This window comes from Scatophagus argus, chromosome 23, assembly GCF_020382885.2.
Source record: "Scatophagus argus isolate fScaArg1 chromosome 23, fScaArg1.pri, whole genome shotgun sequence".
NCBI lineage: Eukaryota > Metazoa > Chordata > Actinopteri > Scatophagidae > Scatophagus > Scatophagus argus.
In genome coordinates, this window is record NC_058515.1 from 3,327,374 (window position 1) to 3,339,507 (window position 12,134).

The 12,134-nt window shown below is 37.8% G+C and overlaps 1 protein-coding gene across 13 annotated transcripts in view; it reads right to left on the reverse strand.

Moving 5' to 3' along the window:
• nrxn2b (neurexin 2b) overlaps window positions 1–12,134 on the reverse strand; it is a 584,209-nt gene that overhangs the window by 262,288 nt on the left and 309,787 nt on the right. For all 13 annotated transcript variants that reach the window (XM_046380508.1, XM_046380512.1, XM_046380507.1 and 10 more), the window contains one exon: window positions 1,828–2,001. In XM_046380508.1, coding sequence (XP_046236464.1) covers window positions 1,828–2,001 — 174 coding nt within the window. The remainder of the gene's footprint in view (window positions 1–1,827; window positions 2,002–12,134) is intronic.

Consider the following 12,134-nt stretch of genomic DNA (forward strand, 5'->3'; position numbering starts at 1 on the left):
TTTTTTCCACTTTTTCTTTTTTTTTTGCCTTGTTTTCTTGTGACTCCCCTGAGCTCCACTGAGTCAGCAACTCTGTTTATGTACCTGCATTTCAGCCCTCTTGGTCTCAGTCTCTTTCCCTTCTCCCTGTCTTGTTCTTTGTTGTAGTGATCCGCTGAGTCAGTAGAGAGCTACTGGAACAAGTTTATTGTTCTGCCCTTTGTTTGGCCTTAACTCCAGAGGGACTGGACCAGCAGCCACCTCTGACCACTCTGTATTCCCAGACCACAAGCTTACAATGACCTCAGAACCAAGTTGAGCAGGACTCTGGCAGTGATCCATACCCAAAACAACACTGCATTTTGGAAAAGTCATAGCCCATTTCTCTTGCTATTGCTTTTTAAATAGAGAGTCTGAACTTTTAATCAATCTACAGTAGAAAACTATTAAATCTAAAAGTTATAGTGTGTCTGATTTGGTGGCAGAATTTGGCTTATCTGGTAATGAATAATATTCAAAATCTGATAATATCAGCCAGATAAAAGCATCAACCAATACTGGCATTCATTTCAGGTGCCTGCAGGAGTCAATATGTTAGTTTAATACAGTTTTGAATTGTGTTTGGAGCAAAGTAATTGTGGTATAAAACTGTAATAAGGCTTCTGGGCAGAAGTAGCAATGTTAGGGACTGAGGGGGAAAAAAAAAAACCTGGATCAGTGCCACATCGAGTGAGCCAGTGTAGTCCTCAGGGAAATCAAGTCTGTGGCCTCAGACGCACAGCACGCCATGGAGACGTGGTGGTGTACAGAGGGTGGGGGTGGGGAAAATGCTATAATCAAAATCCACTGGAATTAACTACATGACACTGGAGCCATACCGTCTCAGATGTAAAAACACAAAAAAATACAAGATTAATGAGTCAAAAGACTTTAGGACAGGGTGTTACTGAGATTAGCCACAGTGACTATAACACTAGAGGAGTGAGATACCTCCCTCATACAGCTTTTATGAGGTAAGAGAGGGGATATAAAGCAGACAGGGTCTTAGATTGTAAAGACGACCAAGAGCTGTGAGAATTCAGGAGAGGTTACTGGTGTATATCTGGGAAGTTCAGCCACATTCAGATACACAGATTACTGTACCAGTGTGTCTTCACCAAAAGCACTGTACAAGTTGCACTCTTGTGTGTAACACAACACAACAAATGCAATTTATGGGTGCCAATGAAAACAGCAAAAGGTACAGTGGTTAGTTAAAGCAGAGGACCAAGGAGAAAACCCCCTGTACTGTGAGATCTTTGCTGAAAAAACGTGAAAATGATCTTTTCACCTTTCTAAGTAATGATTAAAACGTGATCAGTATCTGAGATGTTTATCAATCAAATGCTGGATGCAGCATGTTTTTATTTCCACCTCTAAATAACAGATTTAAGTTAAATTGTACAAATAATATAAAACAGATTTCAACCCCACTCCTGACATGTTCTCCTTGTAATTATCAAATCAAATCATATTTTCAAACTGAGTTATCCTTGATGATAAATCGTGGAAAAGCTGGCATTATCTGTGACAAAATATTGTCATTGATAACAAAAACACTGGATTTTATACCAAATGAAAACACAGGTACTTGAAATCAATGTCTTTTGATTTCCCTTGCTCACACCAGGAACAATTGATACTTTGAACATGAGATGTATATCATAAGCAATTATGGCAATATAGCTAAAAAATGTAATACAATTGAGTACAAATTACACAGGATATTAAGTTAAGTACTGTTACTTTTAAAATATCAAGATACTCAAAAGAACATCAAGTTCCATAGAGCTGCTTCCCCCAACTCACCATCGCAGCCTCGTTCCACCTGGCCCACCCTGTGGAGGGCATCTGCGATCAGGTCAGGGAGTCTCCCATTCAGGTCCACAGAGGCCAGACAGCCCTGGTACCCGTCCCGGGATGCAATCAGCTTGGGCAGATTACTGTACATGTTCTTTATCACGCCACCGATGTACAGCTCCCCTGCAAAACACACACATATTTATATTTTACCAAGTCTGCGATAAATTCTGATTACCTGTGTCCCAGCATTGTGCTACTTGCATGTATTTTTAATATAAACTCTGACATTCTTTCTGCAAAATACACTCTATGTGAATGTAAATATAGAAAACAAACATTCAGAAAATAACCGCTTTCATTTAACACTTGTTTAAATATTGAACAAAGACAACAACATTAATATCAGTGTCAGGGAGACGAAGAAAAAATGAGCCCGAAAGTAAATAAATAAAAAAATAAATAAATAAAATATGTAATTCTTTTATAGTTGCTGCTCATGCTACAAGCATGTGAATTTGTGTAAATCACAATATTAGTCAATAATGATTTCAGCTACAAAAAAATTACAACTGGATTTGTAGTAAAACTCAACGCAGTAGAAATGGATTATGGACGCTTGGATACATCTCGACTCAAGCCAGTCGTCGATCAAGGCTCAAAACCAGCCTCAATCTACAATTCAAAAGCTATAAAGAAGAATATGGACTGACAGGAATACAACAAATACCTCTACTGGGTTCGTGGCCGAAGCTGAAGCTCAGGAAACATTGACCTTCGTGAGTGAAATTACAATCATAACATATTTAAATACACAGTAGGTGATTTGTTAGGGTTTGGGCCCTCACGCAAACCCTAAAGTACAAATTATAACTGTAGCCATGGCTCCCTCAAAATATTTTGCTACAGTGGTGGCTCAGCCTAGGGGTGTGCTTTTACCGGTACAGATGCTACTGACTGATCAAATAAACATTATGGGAAAACTTTTGGCAGCAGTGTGTCCCTATGATCCCCTTGTCTTTACACAACTACACATTGCTACTGTTACCTTGATCATGAAGGTGACACTACAGGGGTTCTCAACTGTTTGTAACTTTTGAACCACCTTTAGAAATAAAAGAGAAAAGATGACAAAAAGGGATAAAAAAAAATAATAACTATGACAGGACTTCAGCACATTCAAAATACTGTTTACAGCTCAGCATAACTGCCTGCCATTGTGAATCCGAATGTATGTGAATTCTTACCACTGCCTCTGGGGTCCATTGGATGGGGTGTCAACGCCTGAGAATAGCTACTTTATATTATACTGGCTACAATATGGTATAAAATTTAATATTTATGGTATGCAGCACAGTTTAGATAGTCTTTTAGATCTAAGATGAAACTAGCATAGGGGCAGAAGTGAGAAAAAAATATACAATTACAAATCCATCTGCTCCCACAGACAGCACAATGGATTTATCAATACACAATGTAGTTAGGCTCCTGATATTTCAGAGCTATGGTCTGGGCCATAGATTCTAACTTGCACAAACCTTCGTCAGCCTAAAGATCAATGAGTCAGGCAGGCCAACACCTAACACTAATCAACTCCTCTGCCCTTCTACTCTGCTACTAGGGAATGGAAAGTTAACTAGGTCGTGCATTTTGTTTTTTTCACTAACAAAGTGGATGCCCTTAAATCCTACACACTGGACCTTTAAGTTATTGGCAGATTGCTTTACTTCACACACCATTAAAGCACAATGACATGAAATATTTCAAGATATTTCTAAACTAGTTCTGATGTTTTCATATTTTAGAATAAACTTACACTTAGAGACCCTTGTTCCATGTGCAGGTTTACCCTAAATGGTAAGATTTTATAATCTGCCTTGTGATCAAAAGGCATACAACATGAAACATAAAACATGTTAACATACAAACAACATGAGTTTAAATGGACTCAATTAAGGAGAATGTAGATAAACAAGAGAGCAATGGTGAGCACAAAGAAATAATTATTTCATATGTTACTGAATCTGTGCACAGCACACGATAGTGTCTGTGCTTCTTTTGTTTTATCCTGCGCGATATAAAATGGCTCGAGTGTTTTAAAAGGGTAAACGATTTGGGGTTTCTGTGAATCACATATTGTCCCTTTAGAGCGTACTTTCTGATCCACTTTGTGTAATACCAGATGCAGATTGCAGACATTAAACATCACAGGCACCAAGAGACAGAGAATTGATATTTTAAAGCCAAGCATGTGCATGATGGGATCTATGCTCCTGAGAGATGTTCACTGACAAAATGTTTGTCACAGCAGAGGCACTAAGAACATGTTTTCATGATTACAAGATTCAAAGAAGCAACTTACAGTTGACACCAATAGATCGTACGGAATCAGGCCTGAAGCGTTGGGACTGACATTTGAAAGATTTAGCCCATCAGCCTGTCAATATAGCGTATTCTTCTGGGGGGAAGAACAGAATATACACAGCAGCACTTTCTCACGACGGAAGCAGAATTTGTATATCCTCAGCGAGATGAGTCGATGAGTTCTGGATTGTCTCAGTGCTTGGGTAGCACAATTAAGGTCTCTTTACATTAGAACATAAAAAGAAATATCCATCCAATTATTTTCCTCTCTCTTACTCGGTTTTCCTCTCAGTCTCTGTTCTGCAGGGTTGTGGGGGAAATGCCAAGTGAAATTATGAAAAACACAAAGAGGCCTTTGATGTAATGCCTATGAATAAACACAGTTTGAAATGCTTCAAGCATTTCTCATCATCAGGACTCCTACTGTACCCTTTATCTTTAAGTAGGCATAAAAATGAAAATCCAGCAAAACCTTTCACACAGTGGCAAGATCCTGCTACAAAGATAGGAGGATCTGAAAACCTTCCTACTAAAAAAAACCCCCAAAAAAACAAAAAAAACAAAAAACTATATTCTTCATTCTGGGTTTCAGCTCTGAATATAATGTATTTTCACAGCAGAAAAACACAACTTTAAACCTTAGCACTCTGAGAAGCAATGAGGCACGGGGTCAATTACATGTGGACTTTGTGTAATGGAATGAGTCAATGATGTTTGCCAAGTTCTCTCTAGAATTAATGAGTACTTGACACTTCATATTTTCCAGCTGGGGCTCCCGGGCATCATAATCAATACAACAAATTCATTAGCTGTCTGACTGAGCGATGTCCTGAAATCGTGGCTGTAAGACCCATTTAGCAAATATGAAATTATCGGCATGAAGTTAATCTCAAAAGAACAAATAGTGCATTTTTAAGTCTACAGCATGTTTGAGAGTCCACTGGCTGATTGTAAAACTAGAAGTAGACAAGAGAAGAGGGAGGGCTGCACCAGATGTATTGTAAAAATTAGTCATGCAAGTTTTGCTCTCTTTTAGTGGAGTAAAGTTGACAGAAATGAATAAATATGCAGCACATGTACACACACCCACTCAGAGAACCTGGTTCTCAGTGTGTTCAGGCTGGAGTTGGAGACTTTAAATTTGAATTAAGTTTTTGGGTTTTGTTTTTTTTTTTGGTCAAGTTTATACTTCCTTGTTCATTTGTTTTTAAAAGTGGCACAACTACATTTAAAAGTTTCCAGAGCCAAGTTGGCACGTGAGAAGCTCTTAAAGCTCTTGTCAAACCTAAGGCTGACTGAAGTGGTGCTACATCATGCAGCTGACTGACCCAACACAAACTGTTTCATGCTTTATTTCTGTTCTATTTATTTTGCACAACATTTTTTCACTTTCTAATATTAAGTCAACATTTATGTACGGCACAGTGGTGCAATAGGCAACACTGTCTGCTACAGCTGGGAGGTTGCGGGTTTGAACCTGCCAGATGGCTGGTGCCTTCCTGTGTAGAATTTGCATGTTACTCAGTTTCCATCCATAGTCCAAAGAAACAGAAGTTGGGTTAGCTCTAAATTTCCCATGGGTGTTAACGTGAATGGTTATTTGTCTCCATGTGTCAGCTATGATGAATACTGTGAGAGCTACCAACCAAGCTTCACTGTGTAACTATAATGACAATAAAGTCTCATCTTAACAAAAGCCCCTCATAAAATGCGGCTATAGATGATGGATTTGTTAAAAATTTTTAAATTTGTTGTCAGAACCAATTAGATTTTTTTTTTTTGTTTTTTCCCCATCTTTATCTCAAAAATAACACAAAAAACCTATCTATAAATTGTTATGTTTAATTGTCTAACTGTGGAACTGATGGTGTTAAGTACTTTTCAAAGTTTAATATGAAACAAAAAAGACTATTGAAATAACTTTGTGACTATGGCTTGTTATTTTGTGAGCAACACGATATGATATGAATAAGACTCATGCCTTAATGTGCAATAAGATGTTTTTTGCTGTTCATACAAGTTGATCTGTGTTGTTTGGTAGCGGTTATTGAAACTGGTCTAGAGTGGGCAGTTTAAAACCTAACCATTCCCCCTCCAAGAACAGACAGAGACCTGGTCTGACTGTGCTGTCCCAGCAGTGATGAATGCCTGTGTTGCTGAAGAGCTCAGAGCAATCCACAAGGCTGGACCAATTACAGCCTACCAGACATCGCCAGAGACCACCACCTCCGCATCTCTACGGTTACAATAATGACCTCTCAGGGGCCACTGGGAGGAGCTGCGATGCAATGAAACGGGGCCCTGGAGTGCCTCTGACAGCACAATCTGGAAGAACACACTGACTTAACATTTACACTGGACAATCAGGGTTTTCAGAGGGGTTTTAAAGTGACATATAGATCTCTGAGATGATACTTTCATTTGTCTTCTAAGCTGTGAAAACCTCATATATCCAATTTTGCTGATGTGTAGATTTGATCTGTGAGTCATCAGAGGGATGAGTGGATGACCTCAGGACCCATGATGGCTTTATGCAACTTGTATCAAACGAGCACTGGCTGCAAAAAAGCCATTTTCCTGATACTTTACAAGTTTACTTTCTTAGAACTGCAATGGGTAAATCCCATACTGTGTAAAAAGAATTATCTGGTCAGAAAAACTAGACACAGACACACAAGAGGAAATCTCATAGCTCCGATTCCACTCTTTTCATTTTCTTTGAGATATCTGCAAGGGGAATGAATTTCATGGGTGTGGGACCAATAACAGCTATCTTTACATCCAAAACAGCACTTCAGACATTAAATAATGTTTCAAGTGCTTCCGCTTCTCTTAATAAATTATAGTTTGGGAAATTTCTATTGTGGAAAAGTTTACTTTTTTTTTTTTTTTTTTGGTGGAGATGCAGTGTTTAAATCCAACAACGGTGTTAAGCTATTTATTTTAATCGGTCAGTACGCCACTCAAGACAAGACCTGTATTTCATCCTTGCCTGTAATTGGCTCCCAAGTGAAGTGATGGTATTGCAGTCTTTGTCCACATCTAGCAACACTGAGATATACATTATTTATATCCATCACTAAGAGAAGTTTGATAATGAGAATAAGCCATGAGTGCACAACGGCTGGTCTCATATCTAAACAATAACCAGCTCCCTTGCCAATTCCCTAGCGAACACAAAGCCGACCATTAACTTTCATTAAATGCCCTATTAAGAATCTCTGCCTCCCTCTCGGGTGCTCACTCTCTCCTCTCACTGTTGCTTATGGTGCATTTGCTCTCATGCTGGCTCTAATTTACAAAGATTGAATGACTGCTGATAAGAAACTTGAAAAAACATGCAAACACACAGAAACACACATATACTGTGAGACGCAAAAAAAAAAAAAGAATGTCTAGAAGTGGCAACGTGTTAGAGGCGGGCATGGGACAAAAGCAGCCAGCAGGAAGATGCAGGGATTGTGTGATAGCTAATTACGGAGGCGCCGCAAAGATGCCAGAACAAGACGATTGGTGTGGAGGATAAATGTTGATGCTGCTTGTGCGTTAATTGCTGATGCTAAATCACAAGTTGTATAATTATGTTGCGTCTCTGTAATTTGGATGTGTGTGTATCTCAAAACAAATGGTATAGCAAAGAGATGTTTGATTTCAGCAAGAAGAAAAAAAAAATGACTGAGGGCGACTAAAACTGTAATTATTTGATACTATAGTGAAATGATTTTACAAACAGGTGCATGTTTGTTTGCTCTCTTTCAGTTCTATTGTAACCACAGATGGTGTAATGCACATTCTCTCCCCAGCTCTGTCTGTGCTTCTTTCCTAAGTGCCCTAAACTAGGCAGCTAAGTAAAGGGAAAAAAATCTGGAATCAAAATATTTGGAAACAATGAACAAAAAATGCAACATCAAACAACTGCAATGTGGTAAGATTTACTGTGTCTGCATACATTTTTTATATCACAAACAACCAATGACTCATCATTATTCAGTCATTTGTTCATGACTAGAATGTTTAGGCAAGGATAACTTAACACGTCCTAAACAGCTCTTACATAAAGCATGACTGAGCTACTATTGTTTGTCATGCACTAATTACTGTTTCTGCAATGCAGCATGTTTTGTGAATATCATTACAATTCTGATAAAAGACTCATTACAAATTGTTCTTCAAAACAACATGGACACTTTAGCACATGCACCTTTCCCTAACACCAACAGGAACTCTAACAGTTTCCAGTCTGCTGGGAAGGCTTTCCACAAGATTTTAGAATGTTTGTGTGCAAATTTTGCATGCATGCAGTACTACATTTGTGTTTTGTGTTGATGGGGTTGAGGTCAGGCACTCTGTGTGGGCCATTCAAGTTTTTCCACACCAACCTCATCCAACCATGCCTTTATGGACCTTGCTTTGTGCACTGGGGCACAATCATGCTGGAATAGAAAAGAGCCTTCCTCAAAGTTGGAACCATAACATTGTCCAAAATGTCTTGGTATGCTGAAGCATTGATTTCACTTCACTGGAAGTAAGGGGCCTAGCTCAATCCCTGAAAAACAGCTCCATATCAACGTGAATTCAATAATAAAGAGGTGTGTCCAAATAATTATGTCTATATAGTGTACTTTAACAGCTAAGAGAAGATTTCAGGAAACAACTAGCAAAACTCAGTTTATCCTAACTTAAAACAACAATAAACCCTTTTCAATAAATTTAATCAGCTGCAAAAAAAGTGAAGAATTTGTTTGTACGTATCTAAGACCTCATGTGGCCTTTGCTTCCTTTTATGCGATGTACAGCAAACGTTTTCTTTATCGATTAATTAATTAACAGTATCATTACTTAATTTGCTTCTATCAATTCAGTCACATGGCTGAGCTTTTGTACATATAGTTAATAAACCCCGCACCATGTTTTATAGTATATTTTAAATCTCTCAGCTTCTGTAAACATTTACGACATACTCCCGACTGTTAAAATCATAAAAGCCGAAACAAAACCCGAGTCTACTACAGAGATGTTTAGTCAAGCAAAGGAAAACACACACACACATTGATAATTTCTGAAACACAGAATAAAGCATGCGCCACCACAGCGATGTTTCACTGAGCCAAACGCAATCAGTTGGTATGCAAGTACTTAAGAGGATATATTCCAAAGCTTGCTGATGATACAGGGGGGCATCATTACAGACTTTCATGCTTGCATTCTCTCTCTATAAAATGTCACTCCATATTCAGTGTCCTTCTGCTCTTGCCTTGGCTCCACTCTCTCCATTCTACTGCACTTCAGTTTTCCTCACTTTATGCAGTCACTATCTTTATTTTCTTTTTTCCCCTACTCGTTTCATCTCTTTGCTCTTTCATTTTCCACCCTTGCTGTTTGTGCTCACATTATCGTCACCTTGTCTTTCCCGATCTCACTTTCCTGTACCTCTTCTCATTACTTTACTTGATTCAACACTGAATGAAAATCTAGTGCAAATGACAGTGCAGGTCAGTTCAAAGTAAGTTTTGTGCCGTTTTAGTTTTCTTTGTACTTTTTAAAACTGGCTGAAGTTAAACGTATGCACGTTGCACTTTTGAACAGACTGTGTCTTCGTGTGACACTTTTTGAAGCTGGTCGACTGATGCTAAAGTGGTGACTGACTGTGGGCTCGCAAAATTTCCGCTTCAGATATTACAGCTAATTCTGTTTGATGTCAGAGAAGAGAATCAAGCCGTGAATCACACATTTCTTGCAGTAAAATCCACTGTTGTCACAGTGTCTGTGACAAATTGTGCTCTCAACTGGACCTTCACTTTGGGTTCTGCTATAGTTGTAATCAGAAATCATACAATAGAGGAAGGCAGGCTTTTCTCTGTCAACCTCTCCTATTTACACTGTAAGGAAAGGGACCCATGAGTATGGAAATAAACAAATAGACTCATGACATTACACCAGTCATCAGGTGAGTACATGCCAGACTATGAGGCCCTGTAGATGTAAGACTGACATGCCATGAAGCTATTCCCAATCTCATATCAACATAAGCCTGAAACTGATTGCAGTAATATTCTTTCCTTTACGGTGCTATGTAATTTTGAAAAAAAGAAAAAAAAAAACATTAAGTAGAGCGACAATTTGAAATGTTCTAGTCGAAACAGCAGGGATTGATGCCATTCATACCCTTTCTGGTATTAGGCATTCCAAGTCAATTTCCAACAGTTTTTACTTCATAAGCATTTTATTATTACCTCACTTACCTTCTACACATTATCACAATGTCCTGTAGTGTGTACTGTGTCTGTATTAACTGCACCCTCTTTATTCTTTCTTTTGGAGATAGCAATCATATTTCCATCTAGGTTCCTGTCAGAATATGACTTCTACATTTCACCTGACAGTTACTGAAAACAAAGCTTCTTTTCGTGCCCCATCTGCTAAAAGATTAAAAGTTAGAAATACATCATTACAGGGCACAGAGTTCAACTGTCCTCTTTTTTTTAACCTTTTGTTTGCATGAAGGAACTTTTATTGTCCCCTGTGTGTGTTGAGCATCATTCAGTTTGCCTTTTCTCACATAAACATTTAAAACCCTTTGTTGTTTACAACTGCTTTATGTCACATTGTTCTTATGAACTGTAGCTTGCTAATCCAACTGCTAGTCACTGGAATACTGTTGTAAGGCTACAATTCATAACAAAGATAAGAGATTGATATATCCTATAAAAATTATGACAAGTGATTCAAATTCAACATTCAACGTCAAATTCATATTCAAGCGATTTAAATTCAACAGTAGAATATTGAATATAATGATACAGATTTTGGATTAGGACTCCACTTGGTACATGTTTTTGGTATTGATTCATAAATTGATTAATTGATTGTTTGGCAGGTTTGCTCAATAACTTACAATAGCAATTAATTAATTATGAAAATTGTTGTTGGTTAACTTTTGTACTATTAACTATTCAACTATGGGATTTAATTTCAGCAATACTTGACATTATTCTGCAATCTATTTCAGTTTTATACATTTTCGTTTTCATTCAATTAGATTTAGAGGACTTATTTGGCTAGTTGAGTTGAGTCTACATACAGAGAGGTTGCAACAATGGACCCCATGGTGGGTGGGGTGGTTTAGGTTCCTCGCTTAAAAGAACATCACATCAGCCATTCCTAATGGAGGTGGAGAGTGCTGATTATTCCCTCTAGGACTAATCCAGTTATGATGCATGCGATTTGTTTAGTTATTGTTATGTAAATGCACCAGGCACTGTTTGGGCAAATCTTTATTTTTTTGCCTCCTCCCTACATGTCATTCATAAACTGAATCAAGTAGACATGTTGTAAACACACCAACAGATATACATACTCAAATTGAGATTTCTCACGTTTTCCTTCAAAATAATCCGATTTCAACTGAAACTACCACAACTGGTGCACTGTTTCCACATTTTCTACTAAGTAGTCTCAAGGGAACAATGGAACACTCATATGTTGCATTGGAATAAAATAGTTCCTCTATACAATTTTTATTATTTATTTATTAAAAACAGAATAAAATATACCATTGTGAAGGCACAAACATTTGCTTCAAAAGAATTCTTTGAACAAGTACAATTAAAAAGGAAACTTTGAATAACTTTTTCACTGAATTTAACACACAGGTTTCATGGAGCAAGCACCTATTAGCCATTAGACAAGCTGTTGGTGAAACCACAGTGTTTTAGTCCAACATAGATATTTGAGATTGCTTTCCAAGTTGAGTGTCAGCTTACCAAGACCTTGAACACTTGAATCCCTTTAAACTAAAAGAAAGAAATGTAATCAGAAATATTCAGCACAAGAGTTGCAGTAGTTTGTACTGTTTCCTTGGTAACTGATGAAGAAATTAATAGGATTTCAATTTCCGGTGCTCAAAAATGTTCTTCAGTATGATCACATCTTGTCCTTCACTTAATAGGTAA